This window comes from Myotis davidii, unplaced genomic scaffold (genome assembly GCF_000327345.1).
Source record: "Myotis davidii unplaced genomic scaffold, ASM32734v1 scaffold49, whole genome shotgun sequence".
Classification (NCBI taxonomy): Eukaryota; Metazoa; Chordata; class Mammalia; order Chiroptera; family Vespertilionidae; genus Myotis; species Myotis davidii.
This window is the reverse complement of record NW_006300375.1, coordinates 5,619,603-5,637,048: the sequence shown is the minus strand read 5'-3', so window position 1 is coordinate 5,637,048 and position 17,446 is coordinate 5,619,603. Positions and strand designations below refer to the sequence as shown.

The 17,446-nt window shown below is 40.6% G+C and overlaps 1 protein-coding gene across 1 annotated transcript in view; it reads left to right on the top strand.

Moving 5' to 3' along the window:
* The window catches only part of CNTNAP2 (contactin associated protein-like 2), a 1,235,176-nt gene that overhangs the window by 942,481 nt on the left and 275,249 nt on the right, over positions 1-17,446 (top strand). The window contains exon 14 of the mRNA XM_015572712.1: positions 2,331-2,458. Within this exon, the coding sequence (XP_015428198.1) occupies positions 2,331-2,458 (128 nt within the window). The remainder of the gene's footprint in view (positions 1-2,330; positions 2,459-17,446) is intronic.

Sequence of the window (17,446 nt, the reverse complement as noted above, 5' to 3'; positions counted from 1 at the left end):
ACCTCAGAGATATTCTGGTGTCTCTAATATGACAGTTTTCTACCACAATAGTTAGTGGAATATTTGTGTAATATTTGCTCAATAAATCCCCAAAGGAATGAGATGGAGAGTGGTTATTTAGAGCAGGAGTTGACAACCTTTTTAGATAAAGGACCAGATAATAAACATTTTAGGGTTTGAGAGAGAGCCATATATATATATGTCACAAGTACTCAACAGGAGGCATGTTGATGATGTATGTTGTGGCTGTATTTCATTAAAACATTTTTATGGGCACTGACTTTCAATTTCATGCAATTTTCACATGACAAAATATTCTGCTTTTGATTTTTTTCAACCTTTTAAAATGTAAAAATCATGCTTAGCTCATGGGCCATAAGTGTAGGGGCAACAAGATAAATGGTTCTCAGGACTTTGTGAAACCGTGGTTTAGAGTCATGTAAATCTTAGTGATAATGAACTTGTAGAGAATCTCAGCCTGAAGTTCCATAGGATTGAGTACACAACATCGTTTCTAGTCAGTTGTCAGATTACAGTATGTTGTTAAAGGGTATGTTCATTTGTTTTGTTCCTTCGGGAAGCATTAAGTATCATATTTAAAGCCAAAGGCTTTGTTCCTTCTCTGACATGATTTTAATTGATGGAAGTTTAAATAGAAGGAGTTGGGTTTGCTAAAGATTCCACTGAGATATTAGCGGTCTGGGTCATTTTAGCTACAGTGTCAGAAAGAATCACAGTGCTTTCTGGGTGGTCTTACTTATGATTTGATAGAGTTTTTTTGTTTGTTCGTTTGTTTTGTGTGTGTGTGTGTGTGTGTGTGTGTGTGTTTAGAGAGAGTTAGGAAGGGAGAGAAACATCAATGTGAGAGATTAACATTGATAGGTTGCCTCCCAGGGATCAAACCCACAACCTAGGTATGTGCCCTGACCAGCCACCACCTCTTGATGTATGAGACAATGTGCCAACCAACTGAGCCACAGATACGGCTGACAAACAATTTTTTAAAATAACCTTTATTTTGGAAATTTGAAAGCAATGAAATACTTAAGGCACTGTGAAATACTTTTGTTTGAGTCCCACTGGCTAAATTCTGTGACTCTTTCCTGGGTTTCTATGTGTACTGATACATGAGGGAGCGTGTGTTCTCTGACATTCTAGAAGGTCAGAGGGATAAATAATAGCTTCTAACAGCATAGCATTCAGAGGGCAGGCTTCCAAGTTGGTTCACCGCAAATCTCTGCATTATTTACCAAGAAATGTAAATAGTGAATATCTAACCTAATTATGAAGCTATCTTTCATTTTTCTGTCATCAGCTGTATGTACAATTTCAAAATCGTTATTTACATGCAGACTGAACAGTGCAATAAAGCACGCAAAAAGGTAAATTTTTGGAATGACTTTAAACTAATTTGTACCTACCATCCCGCCAGCCTTAAATGGGGGGATCCCTCAATCTCCGCAGCACCATAGAGGATGTAGGTGCAGGGATTTCCTAGTAAGATGAATGAAATCTGTGCTGTACGTTAATTTACCTGGGGTCCATTCCCAAGAATGTCTCCTGGATGTCTGTGCTCCATCCCAAAATCAGTACTTTGCAACCAGCCTTGTTCTCTTCCCTAATTTAGGGAAGGTATGGGATAGAGTTAGGAAACCTGAAACAAGGTAAGTATACAGTAAACAGAAGGAATCTAAGAGGAAAACCAAACTGAAGCTCCACTCCTCATTATATTGAAAATAGATACTTAGTGGGCACCAACTCCGTGCTGGTAACTTCCCATAAACTCAGTTGTTAAAATAAACAAGAGATAAAGGGACAAAAAAACGTGTCCCTTATTTAGCTAATGCACAGCAGGAAAGAAAGCCTGGGAAGCAACTACTTCAAAGCAATTAAGTAGACCAAGCGGTGCTTGGTTTTAAATGGATTTTTTTTTATGTATTATGTAAGAGATAAGGTTGACTTTGTTGAACTTTTGATTCCATGACAACAGCAAACTCTGCCTGTATGCTCAGCACTTGATGTGTATTCTTCAAGCAGCATGGTCCTCTGCTCTCGACCCAGAATAACATGCAGCATATTGGTTGTGACTCTGGAAACTGGGGTGTCACTTCTGTTTTCCAGAAGGTGAAAATGTCACCGTTGCTTCTGAGCAATGCACTGCGACATCACCAGATGGAAAAGAGAAAACAACTCTCTTACTGTGGTTCCACTTAGTGAACTTCTGAACATTTATCGGAATGTGGTCAATTATTAGACAACCTATGCGATGATCAGAAAACACATGTTTCTGACTCAGCCTCCTGATTCTCTTCTCTTTCCATGTGATTCAGGAGGAAGGATGCTGGTTTCTTATCCTACAAAGATCACCTGCCGGTGAACCAGGTGGTGGTTGGAGACACCAACCGGCCAGGCTCAGAAGCAAAACTGAGTGTGGGCCCCCTGCGCTGCCAAGGAGACAGTAAGTTTGCCCAGCAGCTGGGGCTTTCACTTTCTTGGCAATTTTATATAGTGTTTCTCAAAAACTCAGAGCATGGCAGAAAACAGACTGCTCTTCTCTCACTCCTACAGAAACATCCGCCAATGCAAACAGTCCAGTGGAGAGCTAGATAGAACGTAACACATAGAAGAGGAGACAGCATAAAGTCTTCAGTCCAAGGAGCCTAGATCAGGGCATAAAATGTGGATATCCATCTTCCTTGTACATCCATATCTAACAACTTTGACTACCTAAGTTTATGGTGATATGTAAATAGCAATGATGCTAATAGCATAAAAGCAGCACTCAACAGCTGTGATTCCCCTGAGTGCTGCTGTTAATGCCATTAGCAGGACTATTGATAGCACCATAAACTGGGTTGATGGTGATATAAATAGTAGCATTATGGTTTCATGTATCACTGTAAACTTGGATTATGGTCATGTAAAGCTTGACATTATTGCTATCAAATTTCATCATCATCAAAGCTTGATAGTCCCTTGTAAGCCAAAGATGTTTTCTGTCACTATGTCTAGCTTTCCGGATTTGGCACTACAGAGAGGAAATGGGGGCTGCTGGCTTCGACTGTGGGAGGCTGGGAGTTAGAATGATGATCCCTCCTAATTAGGGCACCATTAGGATTTTATGTTGTCTTATACCCTTCAGTGTGCTTCACGTGCTGTCAGAGGAAAAGGGTGACATTTTGCTATGAGGATTCTGCAAGGAGCATCCTGCATGTCATTTCCCCCTCTTCTTGTCTGTCCCCTGGGAGTTCTATGTGTTTGTGATTGTGTGTGAGGAATCAGGAGACCTAGATCTGTTCCCTGAATAACTGACTTGCCAGGACACTTCATGCAAACTCCCCATTTGCTTGGCTGTGGCAATGAAAATACCACCTGCGTCCCAGCTCTTCCTGGGGAGGCCATAAAGATTTCAGTGCCTGCATCTGGATCCCTCCTAGCAAAGCATTCTGTGAGATGGAATATTATCACCACGTCCATAAATCAAGGGAGAATCAGACCTACTTGATGCAATAAACTATTGCGGCCACTCAGAGAGGTGTCCTAAGGAATGTAATGATTCATGTTAACTGTTTACTACTTAGTAAATCAAGGCTGTCAGCAATTAAACAAGGCAGTGTTCCTGATACAAAAGAGAGATGGCATTGGAACTGATTTTTCTCTTCTTACGTGGAGAAAATGAAAGAACTACATATAAAATGGGGACTGGTCAAAAGAGCTTTATCATGCATTTATTAAGCAACAATATTTCATTTGTCTAGTCAGGCTTAGTAGAACTGTGCAATAAGGAATTTAGTTTCAACTGTTTAAGAAAAAGTATTGACATAAAATAATAATAAATGTGCATTTTTAAACACAAATTTTGAGAGATGGAGTATAGTTTCACTCTCAGCCCTGGCCCATCTGGCTCATTTGGCTAGAGCATCATTCTGTGCACTGAAAGTTCGAGGTTCAATTCCCAGTCAGGGCACATGACTATAGGTTGTAGGTTTAATCTCTGGGCAGGGCGTTTGAGAGGCAAATGATTCATTATTTCTCACCTCTCTTCCCCCCCGCCCAATCTCTCCCACCCTCCCTCTTTCCATTCCTCTCTCTCTAAAATCAATAAAAAATAATAATAAATAAATAAAACAGGCAGGTTCTTACATATTATCTAATGAAAGTAATTTTCTTTATGTCACAATTATTTATATATAGGTAAAATATTTCACACTTATCAGTTCTAATTCTGAAGTTAGCTTTGAATTAGGAAAGGGTTTCCATTCAGTAATTGATTAACCCAGAATAGTTATAAAAAACCAACTTCTGCAAACTTTTGTTACCGTTCTTAAAGTGAAGGTGATAGCTACGTTAAATAGTATATGTGGGAGTATATTACCAGTTGAGTAGCTTGTTTCCTCTTAATCAATTAAATCAGTCCTCAGGAATAATTTATTATGTGTCTGCTGTCTTTCTAGTACTTTACTAGGTACTCTGGGGGATAAGAAAAAGAAGTTCATTATATCTATGAGTCTGTTTCTGTTTTGTTTGTTCATTTATAGTTCCTTCGATTCCACATATAAGTGGTAACTACGCAGTGTTTGTCTTTCTCCGACTCATTTATTTCACTTAGCATCATATCTTCTAGGTCCATCCATGCTGTCAGGGTAGGGCGGTTGGAGGACTGGGTGAAAAAGGTGACGGGATTGAGAAGTGCAGATTGGTAGTTACAAAATAGTCACAGTGTAGTACTTTACATGTATGGTACCAGGTGGGTACTGGAAATTCCAGGGGGAACATTTTGTAAAGTATATAATTGCCTAACTACTATGCCATACACCTAAAATGGGTACAAAATAATATTGGGTGTTAAAAGAAATTAATAAAAAATAAAATTTAAAAAATTTTCTGCTAAAAAGAAAAGAGAAAGAAGTTCAAACCACATTTTAAGAAATATACATGAAAAAATATTGGAAAACACAAAATGTTTTATCATTTAATATTAGATTTTGTAATGTAAAATTATTGCAATTGATACTCAAGAAAGAAGTGATAACCAGTATATTTCAGGTAGACTTTATATTTAGAAAGAGAGGACAGGTAAAGTATGATGGGCAGTACATTTGCATTTCGTTCCCAAGGCTTTTGTTCTTATAGGCATTTTGAGGACAGTTGATAAGACAAAGAGCTCCCTGATTCATCGACACTACACCGTTTCAGTATTCTCATCGTGCTCAGTTTCAGAGATTTGATCTGTGTTTTACCTGATACGCTGTGAAAATAAAAGCACAGCCAATATTTACTTGTAATTATTAAAATACTTTTGTGTCTGAGAGAGAGACGAGAGAGGGAGAGAGAGAGTGAGAGAGAGAGAGAGAGAGAGAGACTTTTCTGCAGACAGCTGAGAATGTTATACCTCGTACCTGAATTGCCAAGTAGCAGTCAGCAGTTTCAATACCCACCTTCACTTTACAGATGCTCTAACATGGATACACTAATGATGGGTGCTCCACATCATAGCATTTTCCAGTATTTACAAATGTATGATTTCCTTGGATAGAGAGCCATCCCACCCCTGAGGTGCATAAGGTAAATATTAGCCTCTCTGTTTACAAATGAACAAAGTATTTCTTTTAAAATGTCATATACACGACAAATTTCTACACACCCTTGCAGCCTCCAGAAGGCTCCAGGAGGAATGACTGCAGAGAGCATAAGCAGCTCTCTCCACACGGGGCAGGGTTGTCTCCCTGATTCCACTATCTTCCAGGAGTCCATTGCTGATCAGATTGGTTTAAAAAAATGTCACTTGGGTTTTATGCCAGCACCCCTCACACCCACTCGCGTCCATTTATCTATACAGCATGAATGTTGTGGGGAATAGAGTCCAGTTTTTATCAGTTAAAAAGTGGTATAGTGCATTTATCTGTTGTTTGTGGAAATTAGCTTACTGTCATTTACTGAAGTCTATGCAAAACTGCAGTTTAAAAACCTAAATCCATTATTGAAAAATGTCTCTCTGTTTGAGCTGTTGAGTGATGACAGCCCCTGAAGCTGTCTCTTGAATTAGGTCCCGGTACTATCCCCCAGTCTCAGAGAATGAAACAATTTTTGTGGGCTCCGACCAAGCGTTTCGGTGGTTTCGGTTCATTTCATCATGCCTGCTGACTTTCATTTTTACTTTGATTCATCTGAACTCGTAGGCCTATATAATCAAAATGCTAAAGAAAATCATTGAGTTCCACTCAAGTCTGCTGCATTTCCTACATAGTGCTGTGAAATGCCTTTTTCTTTTTCAAATACTTTCAAATGGAAACCTCCATTCTAAATGAAGCTAAAAGTGTGACTGGTGGTGGATGGTTAACTATGATTTTAAAAATGCAGTAAAATTACAAATCCCATCTTAAATCACGTGTCCACACCTAGAAAAAAACAAAAGAACTATTTAGAGGTTCAAAATCACTGATAGAGTAGAAACTATTTAAAATTTAAATATATAATCATTCTTGGAAGGGGTGACTCAACTTTTATGGAATTAGTTCACAAAAGACACATTTTGGGTTTTGGTTATTCAGACTATATATGGTGTGTATAATTAATTATAGAAGTAAAGTATTTGCTAGATAATTGCTCTATTCTTAGCCATATGAGGTAAAGATTTCCCATATCTCCTGTAGGGATACAGGGACTTGAAGCAATTAGTTAGGAGCAAGTTCACTATGAAAGCATGTGTTTGCCATACACCTGGGTAGAAATAAATCAGGAAAAATGTGTTACTCAAGGATTTCTGAGTCCCTGCCAGCAACCTGCCCTGGCTGTCCAGGCAGAAGGCAGAGCATGTGAGCCATGCTGGAGGTTTTGATGCCAATTCAGTCTCTCAGAGCTGCAGGGCTGACTCTGAGAAGCCCAGAGAGAAAGTGAGGCAGATAACACATTCAGTTCAGGAACCTTCAGCAGAGGCAAAGCCAGGCATAAAAAAGTAGAGATGGAATGGCGTTTTATCCAAATGAAAGTGGACACTGGTTCTTTGGGAATATAATCTTAGGTGCTAGATCAGGGGTCCTCAAACTTTTTAAACAGGGAGCCAGTTCACTGTCCCTCAGACTGTTGGAGGGCCGGACTATAGATTAAAAAAAACAACAACTATGAACAAGTTCCTATGCACACTGCACATATCTTATTTTGATGTAAAATAACAAAACGGGAACAAATACAATATTTGTATTTGCAATTGGCCCACGGGTCATAGTTTGAGGACCCCTGTGCGAGGGTAATATAAAGGCCATGTTGTCTTTACTGCAAGACTTTACAAACCAGGACCATAACAAGCAGTTCCCTTACCAAGAAAGACAGGCCATGATTGTATCCATACGGCATTTCTTCACAGAGAAGGCATTCCCAGAGGGCTGCAAATGACTATCCTCCTCCAGAGGAGGTGCCCAGCGGCACACAGAGGCCACACCGTCTTCCCTAGAGCATCTGTGTGAAGCACACTCAGTGCAGCCAGCAAGGACGGGATAAGGACAGAGGGGCAGCCACCCACCTGGGCTCAGGAATGATTTTGATTGTGGAGAAGAGGACATTCCCTGGGCTCCAGAGAAGGGCAGATAGTTGGCTTGTCAACAGGGAAAGGGCCCAGCACTTTATGTACAGCTGCATGCGGTGACCTCTTTGACTTGAGTGTACCAATGCAGAAGCAGAAACAGGATTACTAGGTGGTTTGCCCATCAGTTTCAGAGGTGGGGCCAGAAGACCTGTGTGGTTGCAGAGCCAGTCCTGGAATGGATAAAACTTCATCATCCTCAGTAATAATTTCCTTTCCTTTCCCTGTTCCTTCCCACAAAATGTAGCTGTGCCTACTGGCCTCAAGTATAGCTAAAAGCAGGAACAGAGAATCACAATGTCCTAAAGCCATAGAGATCAAGCAGTTCAAACTTCTCACTTCACAGGCAGGGAACTTGGGTCTGTGCAGGTTAAGTGACCAGGCAGGATCTCCCAAATGGTTTATGGTAGAGCACATGGAGAGAGAGTTCATATGAGCCTCATCTTTAGTGGCCAAATGAATGTAGAGACCTAAAGTGGGAGATTTGACCTGGAACTCTGACCTGGGTCCCTGCCTATCAACAGCTGAGCAATGCAGTAATGAGGTCTTCATCTGACCCCACGGTGAGAACGACCATCTGGAAACCCTGATAGAAAGCCTGCAACTGTATGATGAGGGGCCAATGGCAGAAAGTTGGTGGCTTCTGTTTTTGTGTGTGTGTATTTTGTTTTGTTTTTACTTATACCTATAGACACTTTTTATTGGTTGATCGTAGAAGACAGGAAAAAAATAGGATGGTGTGTAGAAACCATTAACTGCTATTTTTTTCTTAATGTCCCAGTGTCTGCTGCTATTGCCGTGGGCTACTACTGACTGAAAAGCAGGAATAGCTTTGAGAATAAGCAGAAATAGTGAAATTTTTAGGATCAAAACCTAGGCTGATTTCCATTAAAGGATGGAGCCTCTGGGCACATCTGAGAGCAGTTGCAATCTCAAAGGCATCAGAGGTGAGAGGAGGGAGCCTTCGCTTTGGTCTCCCAGGCCCCAGAGTGCCTTTATTTTTTATTTATTTATTTATTTTTAATGTATTTTATTGATTTTTTACAGAGAGGAAGGGAGAGGGATAGAGAGTCAGAAACATCGATGAGAGAGAAGCAATCAATCAGCTGCCTCCTGCACACCCCCTACTGGGGATGTGCCCGCAACCAAGGTACATGCCCTTGACTGGAATCGAACCTGGGACTCCTCAGTCCCCAGGCCGACACTCTATCCACGGAGCCAAACCGGCTAGGGCCCAGAGTGCCTTTAGACAATTAGGAGAAATGGACCACTCCCAGGAAGAATCCGCTCTTTTGGATAACTTGGCCATGCAACTCTGGCTGAAAATTCACTGTGGAAATGGGAAGTAAAATTAGTTACAGTTTAACGGGGAAAGGTGCTTCTCTCTTACCATAGATCTGGCATTTGTGTGCGTGTGACTGACTTCCTCACCTGTATGCAGAGGAACCATCGCATCCCTCAGAGGACATCTGTCTGGCTGAGTGAGCCGTGCCTCCTCTCTGTTCCCTCCCTGGGTGCCTGCCCCTTCCCTGAACTTGGCACTTTGCAGAAGTGACAGGATCCCAGATACAGGAGGGACTTTCTTCTGTAAATTGAATCCCCATAATTGGGTTTCTCACTGAATTTTCCAAGGGATTGCTCTGAATTCTTTGCAAAAGAGAGTGGGGCTTGTTCTGTTGGTTCTAAGAGTTCCTAGTGTGGAGCACACTTGGAACCGAGAGGAATACTGGGTGAAACAGAGTCTAACCTATTTCAGAATCAGCTCCAGGAATCTAATTCAACCTACCAGCCTTCACAGAGAAAACCGCGACATGGCCCCCATCCTGAGTCAGTTTCCATCTTCTTAAAAGTGAAAATGTCAACCAAGTGGAGTAGGAGATTACCTGGGGACCTTCATGAAGTACAGAAGGAAGTCTAGGCCAGGACTTAGATGCTGCCGCTGCTGCTGCAAGCCAGTGGGCCATAGTTGAGGGGCAAAGTTAGAGAGCAGCATAGTGAACTGCTTAGGCTTTGGAGTCACACTCACCTGGGTCCAAAACCCAAACTCCCTCGCTAACCACATGCCTTTGGACAAGTTCCTTAAGCTCTCTGGGCTTCCACTTCCACCCACAACCTTCCCTCAGCTGCAAAGGAGAATAATCATGACTATATCACTGAGTTTGTTCTTGTAAAGACTGATTTCCCACATTCCTTACACATGGTCAGGGCTCTGTCAGTTGTATGCAGTCTGTTATACTTACAAATGAAGCCAAATCTCAATTTAAACAAAAGATTGCTGAATTGGTAAAATTGTGTGTCCTCAGATCATGATTCTGAGCATTGATAATAACGCCGCAGCATGACAGATACAGCAGGTGTAGAAAATTGTGCTGCATTGACTGTCCACTTGGCCAGGGTCTCCCAGAACATAGGGAGCCTGGGAAAACTTAGAATATGAACTCCCTTCTCTGCAGACCTATTAGTTTTGTCAGCCTGGGGAGCGGACTTCAGGCTGGATCTAACCCCCGCTCCTGCTCCCTCAAGTCAACCTGCATAACCATAGCGTATAACAGTGATGGCGAACCTTTTGACTTCGGCGTGTCAGCATTTTGAAAAACCCTAACTTAACTCTGGTGCTGTGTCACATATAGAAATTTTGTGATATTTGCAATCATAGTAAAACAAAGACTTATATTTTTGATATTTATTTTATATATTTAAATGCCTTTTAACAAAGAAAAATCAACCAAAAAAAATGAGTTCGCGTGTCATAGGTTCGCCATCACTGGCCTATAACAAGCTGTCAGAACAAGTCCCCGATTTACCTTTTTTGTGTATAAAAAAGCTACTGTGAGATACAAGTAGATTATTAAGCTTCCTGAAAAAAAAAAACAGATTTTCAGAATTCAGGTTTGGTTCTGATGCTGCTAAGAGCAGAGCAGGGAAATTACATAAAGCCAAGGAGTGATACAAGTTTGCAGTTCAGAGTATGCTAATGGATGAAGGCGAGGTGACAGACACATGCAGTTATAATCACCAACACTGACTGCAACACTGTGGTCAGAGTCAGTTACATTGGTGGCATAATTGCTGTAACTTTTCACAGACAAATGCAGTCTCTCTTGTATCACCTGAGACCAGGAGAAACTAAGCTTAGGTAGGAAAGAGTTGCCCCAGGTGAAATCAACTATCAACACACAAAGAAAAACAAATGTAAAAATCCCCAAACAGCAGGATTCAAACTGTGTGCATTCTTTCTCCGTGCATACTTATATTTCAGCCTAGATGTACGGTGTATGGTACCTTCTCTGTGTATGTTCAACATTGATCTGAGGCCCCGTGTGACTATAAATAAGCACAAACTACATTTGCTGCCCTCGGGGAGCCTACAGGAAAGGTGGCAATTAAGGCCTAAAGACTTCAGACTAAACTTCATGTTCACCATTTTAATTGTTTTCCACCTAGTATCCAAAGTGACTTCAAAACTATCAATGAGAATACAGCACTTTTGACTTACAACCGTCCAATAGCTTCCCATATGCTGAAAATGCAAACTCCTTACCACATGCTATAAGACTGCATATGATCTTTCCCACCCACCAGTCATCGCTAGCTTTTTCAGCCCAGTCCCACCCCCACGGGTCTCATGTCTCCAACATGCTATTGTTGCCACCTTATGAACTTTTGCTTGTGGTTTCTTCTGCCTGAAACTCTCCCTTGAGCCTCACCTGGGCTTCAGGTGTCAGCTTCAATGTTAATTCTTCTAAGAAGCCTTCCTTGCCCACTTTGCTAACATAGCCACCCATGCCTGACCACTGCTCTTTTTACTTTCTTCATAGAACTTATGGCTAGCTGAAATTATCTCTGCAATGCTGACATTGACTGCCCAGAGTCAGCACAGATTTCACAGTCCCTAATAAGACTGTCTTCACTTTAGACACAGTCCACAAGTTTGAGCGGGACAGGGGTCCCTAGGCCACCTGCTTCTCTGATCAAGTGTTACAAATTTGCAAGTTCCCGTTATCTCTTCAGGATCAATAATTCACTAGAATGACCCATAGAACTCAGGAAAACGTTATACTTAAGATTAAAGTTTTAAAGGATGCAAATCAGGACTAGATGAATGCAAAGAGGCAAAGGGTGAGGACACGGAGTTTCCATGTCACCCTCCCAGCATGTCAATGGGTGTCACTAACCAGAGAAGCTCACCCGAGCTTTGGTGTCCAGGGTTTTTATTGGGGTTTTATTATTAGCCATGATTGAATAAATCATTGACTCTGTGATTGAATTCAATCTCTATCCTTTCTTCTTTCTCCTCCCTGGAGATCAGGCTGATGTCTGCAGGTTCAAAGCCCCAACCCTCTAATCCATGGTTGGTTTTTCTGGCAGGGCCAGCCCCCAACTTGAGAGTAACTAGGAGTCCACCAGAAGTCACCTCATTAGTATGAATTTAGGTGTGGGATTTAGGGACCCACCGTGAATAACAAAAACACTCCTATCACTCAGGAAATTTCCAGGGTCTAGAAGCTCCATCCCAGAAACTTGGGACAAAGACCAGATAAATGATATATTACACAACAACCTGTTTTGTTATTGGTTTGCATTATTTTTGCCCTCACCCCTCAGCAGTAAATGGGAACTCAAGTAATCCTAGTTCCAAGAGCAGGGTGTGCCACACTGAGACACTCAAATGTGAGTTCATTAATTGAATAAGGATGGTTAAATAACCACAAAAGACTTAAATAAGCATTTCAGACTAACAATGGGGGCAGTACCACAAGGCTCTTCATGATAAATTGCAGAAAACTTGCACAGACAATAATTGCTATCAGAGTCCAAGAAAGGAGCTATCACTTGATTTATATGCACAACTATTTTTAACCTCAAAGTTTTTGCACATTTAGTCATCTGAATCAAATGAAAACTTTTGTACGTTGTGAATCCCTTGAATCCGATGATTATCTTCATATTAAGGATTCAAAAAAAAATCCTCTTTTTCTGAGGTTTTATATTTTCTCTGGCATTTCTAAATTAAGATGCACTCAAAGTATTAAATTTATAGAATTCATTGTTTAATCTAAATTACATTAGCCCCCTCCCTGGCCCTTCAGAGATCCAAGCAGACAGATGCACATTCTGTTTACCCATGGCTCAAGGTCATTACTGACAAAATTACAATTAGTCAGTACTTCAAACCTATTGTTAGGGTGCTGAGTTGTGAGCTATAAACGGCCTCACTCTGGCATAATTAAAACCGTGTTCCAGTTCACCTATTTTATGATACCTACTTGGCTTTTCATAAACCTTCTTTTCACAATCCTATCTACATGCAGGCCTTGGAAACACAGGAACTTTGTAGGAGAGAACTTTAAAGATAGCTTCTTTTTGAGGTTTTCTGACAGTGGCAATTTTACTACAGTCATTCAGATGAAAATCAAATTGTACTAAACTATTGCAAATGTTATGTGAGATTTGTGTTACTATCATGAAAACAAATCCTAATTCAGGACTCACCAGGTGTGTGCATGGAAAGCAGTGCATTTGAATTTGTATCCACCCTTTGGCATGGGAAACTGTTCCTTGGAGCTAGATGGAAAGACAAAAATGTTTTTAAAGTGGGGGGACTCCCTTCTCCTATTCTTATATTTTATCTTTAAACCAATCTAAGAGTCAATAGTCTTAAAGTAAATGAATAGCTTCAAGCTGCCTATTAGAGGGGGAAATGTCAGTTGGTAGGCCAGTATTAATCAATCCTTAAGTATGGATAGAAAAATCAGACTCAGCAAGGATAGCTTGGTCTTTTGAAGGAGAGAGCCTTTGCTCATTAAGAGTCTATGTGTTCCTCTTCTGTTCAGAGTTTTTCTTGACATACTCAAGCTTCAGATAATGGAATGGCTCAATCTCTGTGATTTCTATGCCTGATGCTCTCAGTGTCCCTTAATTCAGTTCTAGTAGATTATCCCAATCTGAAGGTATTTAGACCTTCAGAATTTAATTCAATTATACTGAATAGGAGGCAAATTAGGACTTGAATTTATAATCCGGCCTGTTACTTAACAGAAATGTTTCGCTGGTTTTCACCACACTTGTGACCAGACGTATGTCTCAAATATTCCACCCTGGTTTTCTTTCCCATTGCCATGCCTAAGATGATATGTAACTGACTCAAAAAGTTAAGATCACTGTGAGATAACCTCCTTTTCATTGGGTACTTGGTTTACTCTTATGGTTTGACCAAAGATACTAAGTTAGCTCTGACTGCCTCATTTTTTAAAAAATATATTTTTATTGATTTCAGAGAGGAAGGGAGAGGGAGAGAGAGAGATAGAAACATTAGAAACATCAATGATGAGAGAAAATCACTGATCGGCTGCCTCCTGCACGCCCATTGCTGAGGATTGAACCTGCAACCCCAGCATGTGCCCTTGACCAGAATTGAACCTGGAACTCTTCAGTCCACAGGCCAAAGCTCTATCCACTGAGCCAAACCAGGTGGGTGCCTCATTTTCTCCATACAAAACACACACACACACACACACACACACACAAACGAAACACCAGAAAGCAAAAAGTTAGCACTTTTTTATTTAAAAATAAGTAAACTTTTATTAAATAACCTTGAATTTGTGAAAAGAGAACATGACCCAAGAATTAGATCTAAGAAGATACTCTGATTTATTTTATTTCTTGACTTACATGTTTTTATTCATAAATTTATACATAGAAAAGTACATGTATTATTGTTTAAGTATAATGATAGTTTGATGTACCAGAATTAAGTTTGGGTATTTCTTTGCCTAGAGAACTGACAATTTTTCTGGCTTATGCTGATGACAGCAATAAGAAGTTGCTTGGGTCTTGAACATTTGTAGGAAATAAGACCATAGTTCTGGGTAGCATCTGTAATGAAGAAAACTTTACAGCTAATCTTGGGGGCTGAATAAAGAGAATGAGCTATTGATCCCATCCTGGGCGTTAGGTGGCCATCTCACATCTGAAAACGGTTATATTTTAGTGGGCAGTGTTAAACCCAGACTTATGACTCTACAAATCAGTGAATTACCAGTTTGTTTGATACAATAAGGAAAACCAACAAAAGTGTCTGTTTGAAACATCAATTCTTAGGACTTTCTATTTCTGAGAAAACTCCTAAACTGTTTTAACTCTTCTGGCTTACTTAACTCCAATGTTGGGGAGGGATCATTTCCTCTACCCAATAAGGCCTTCTGGCCAGACTAATAATCAAATCGACATGGGACAGATTAGCAGGAGAAAAATAAATTAAAGTTTAAAAACATGTATACCATTTTGACAAGTCACTCAGTATATCTGGGTCTCATACAAAAGAGTAACTTCTGCTATTTCTTAAAAATAATCAGCCCAAATAAGTAAGGCATATTTTAGAGTGGCAAATTCCACTTCCCCTTCAAAACATTGATGAACTAATCCTCAATTCAGAACAAGTCTATATATATGTAGTAAGAGAGTCCAGGAATAAATTTGAGAATGTGGCCTTTTGTGCTGGTGTTTTCAGAATCTTTTCATGTTTTTTCACCCAAAAAGCCACAAAGAACTGAGGACAGACCTGTCCTCTCTGCTAGCACCTCTCCCCTGGGGAAGAACCAGAGCGCCGAGGAGCCAGAACTCTGCATTCCGCTGTTGTTTCATTGGTTGTCGTGCTAGAGTAGCACCACCTAAGTCCCAGACTCCCAGAGAAAAGCTCAAATCGCGTGTGTGTACCAGCAGTTTAGGTACAGTGAGGCACTCTTACGAGTTACTCCATTTACCTTGCTAGATTCCGAGTTTCCCAATGCCAGGCCCTGGCCAGCCTCAAAAATGGGCCTCTCCAGGATAAGCCGTCAGGTCTGCTACGTGAACTCTTTCCTCCCCTTTTTTCTCCACCCATGGGCACCAAGCAGCACTTCTCCGGCATAGCAACACCACCCCCAAGTTGCTCCTCTGGTTCTCCTCTTGTATCTCATGGGCTGGAGTTTCTGCTGTGTCAAGTTCCTTAGCAGGGCCGGCTACATACTGTGCAAAGCCTGGTACAAAATGAAAATTCAGGACCCCTGGTTATGAAAGTATAAAGAACTTCAAACTGGGTACAGTAGAGCATTAAACCAAGGGTGGGTCCTTCTAAGGCAGTGGTTCTCAACCTTCCTAAGGCCGTGACCCTTTAATACAGCTCCTCATGTTGTGGTGACCCCAACCGTAAAATTATTTTCATTGCTACTTCATAACTGTAATGTTGCTACTGTTATGAATCGTAATGTGAATATCTGATATGCAGGATGTACTGTCATTGTTACAAATTGAACATAATTAAAGCATAGTGATTAATCACAAAAACAATATGTGATTATATATGTGTTTTCCAACGGTCTTAGGCGACCCCTAAGGGGTCGCGACCCACAGGTTGAGAACCGCTGTTCTAAGGCATCAGAAGCCACACACCCATATTCCTGAGGCCCTGGCAAGTGCAAGGTCAACCCTAGACCCTGGGTATCTTTGTGGTGTGCAGGCCGGAGGGAACTGGGTCTGTGAGCATTGTTTCTCTTGTAGGTTTGAGTCTCAAGGACCATTTATGTGATGACAATCAAACTATATATGGCAAAGCAGTCAACACAGGGACTTCTTATGAGTATTGGTAAGACATATGTTGCTGAGCGTTTCCTAAATTTGTTTGATCATAGAAATCCCCTAGGGTGCTTGTCAAAATGCACATTCCCAGCCTCCTCCCCCAGAGATGTTGATTCAGAATCTCTAGAGTGGAGGCTAAGACTCTGTTTTTAAGTTGTCTACAAGATTTGTATGATGGGAGAATTATGGAAACTCTGGCTAAGAACCCAACAATTGGGGGCAGACAGACCTAGGCTCCTATTCTCCATTTACCAGCAAGCATGACATTGGAAAAGTTAATTTCACTAGGCTTCAATTTCCTCATCTGTAAAATAGAGATAATTATGCTTAGTACAAAAGGTTACTATAGCAATAAAATGAGACAAATGTATTTAAAGAGCTTAAAAACAGCAACGAGGGCACTAAGTTCTCAATAACAGTAGTTCTGAATATTGTACAAAAAGAATAAAACTTCTGTACGCCCCTCAGTTTGGTAAGACTAATATGAACTAAGCTTAGATGCAGATTACTAAATGCAATCATTATTTTTCCTGGCAAATTACAGTCCTTCAGAAATAATGAATTGTAATCTGAGGTGAACCAAAGAGTTAATGATCAGTGATAAATATATTTTGAGCACTGGCTGTGTACAAGACACGGTGACAGGCTGCAGTCACAGAGGCAGGACCGATGGTTTGGGGAATTTATAAATTGGTAACCTAGTTAAGAATAAGATTGAGGGATGGAAGCACATGAAGGTGAAAGCAGCAGGTGCAGCCATTGCCTTAAGCAGGAACGTGAAGGAAGGGTAGGGAGGATGAGTAGAAGGCAGTGGGGAGAAAGCTTGAGCTGAAATTATAAGAAAATAATTAGCTCAAACTGGTAGAAGCAAATGTTTCTGTAAAAAATACGTACATGACACATAGTAAGCATTTGGACACATACTTAAATGAGAAAATGAGGCCTGACCAGAAAATCCTGTGAGTGCTAGGCCAACAGCTGAATATATTCTGTGGGCAGCAGGCATGTGTGTGACAGAAATAGGAGGGAGAAGCAATCTTTAGAATCTTTAATTTAATTAACATATTGAACTCTGTCTGTATCTTCAAAGATCTGTGCTCATACAGTTTATCTTTCCCCTCTATACATTTTAAAAAATAAAAGGGATAAAGCTAATAAAGAAAATGAGATAATTTAGTGAAGGGGTAACCATAGGTCTGCATCCAATGATGATATAACATAAACACGCATTTAAAACTCATTGTCGGA